Raw genomic sequence first — 447 nt, 5'->3', positions numbered from 1 at the left:
CCTGCTGCGCGAGCCCTGGAATGCCAGCGACAGCGCCCAGAGCAACGCCACGGCCGGGGCTGGCAGTGCCTGGTGCCAAGGGCTGGACATCCCCAACGAGCTCTTCCTGACACTGGGGCTGGTGAGCCTGGTGGAGAACCTGCTGGTGGTGGCGGCTGTGCTGAAGAACAGGAACCTGCACTCGCCCATGTACTACTTCATCTGCTGCCTGGCTGTGTCCGACATGCTGGTGAGCGTCAGCAACCTAGCTGAGACACTCTTCATGCTGCTGATGGAGCACGGCGTGCTGGTGATCCACGCCAGCGTGGTCCGCCACATGGACAATGTCATCGACATGCTGATCTGCAGCTCCGTCGTCTCGTCCCTCTCCTTCCTGGGGGTCATCGCCGTGGACCGCTACATCACCATCTTCTATGCCCTGCGCTACCACAGCATCATGACGCTGCA

At 62.0% G+C, this 447-nt stretch overlaps 1 protein-coding gene across 1 annotated transcript in view; it reads left to right on the top strand.

The window, feature by feature from the left end:
* Position 1: 1 nt before the first annotated feature.
* Positions 2-447, top strand: part of MC1R (melanocortin 1 receptor (alpha melanocyte stimulating hormone receptor)) — a gene marked incomplete at both ends in the record, with an annotated part of 854 nt that continues 408 nt past the window's right edge. The window contains 1 exon segment of the mRNA XM_010178777.1: positions 2-445. Coding sequence (XP_010177079.1) covers positions 2-445 — 444 coding nt within the window.

The sequence above is a fragment of the Mesitornis unicolor genome, unplaced genomic scaffold (genome assembly GCF_000695765.1).
Source record: "Mesitornis unicolor isolate BGI_N332 unplaced genomic scaffold, ASM69576v1 scaffold32692, whole genome shotgun sequence".
NCBI lineage: Eukaryota > Metazoa > Chordata > Aves > Mesitornithiformes > Mesitornithidae > Mesitornis > Mesitornis unicolor.
The sequence above is the reverse complement of the archived record's forward strand: the minus strand, read 5'-3'. Positions and strand labels throughout refer to the sequence as shown.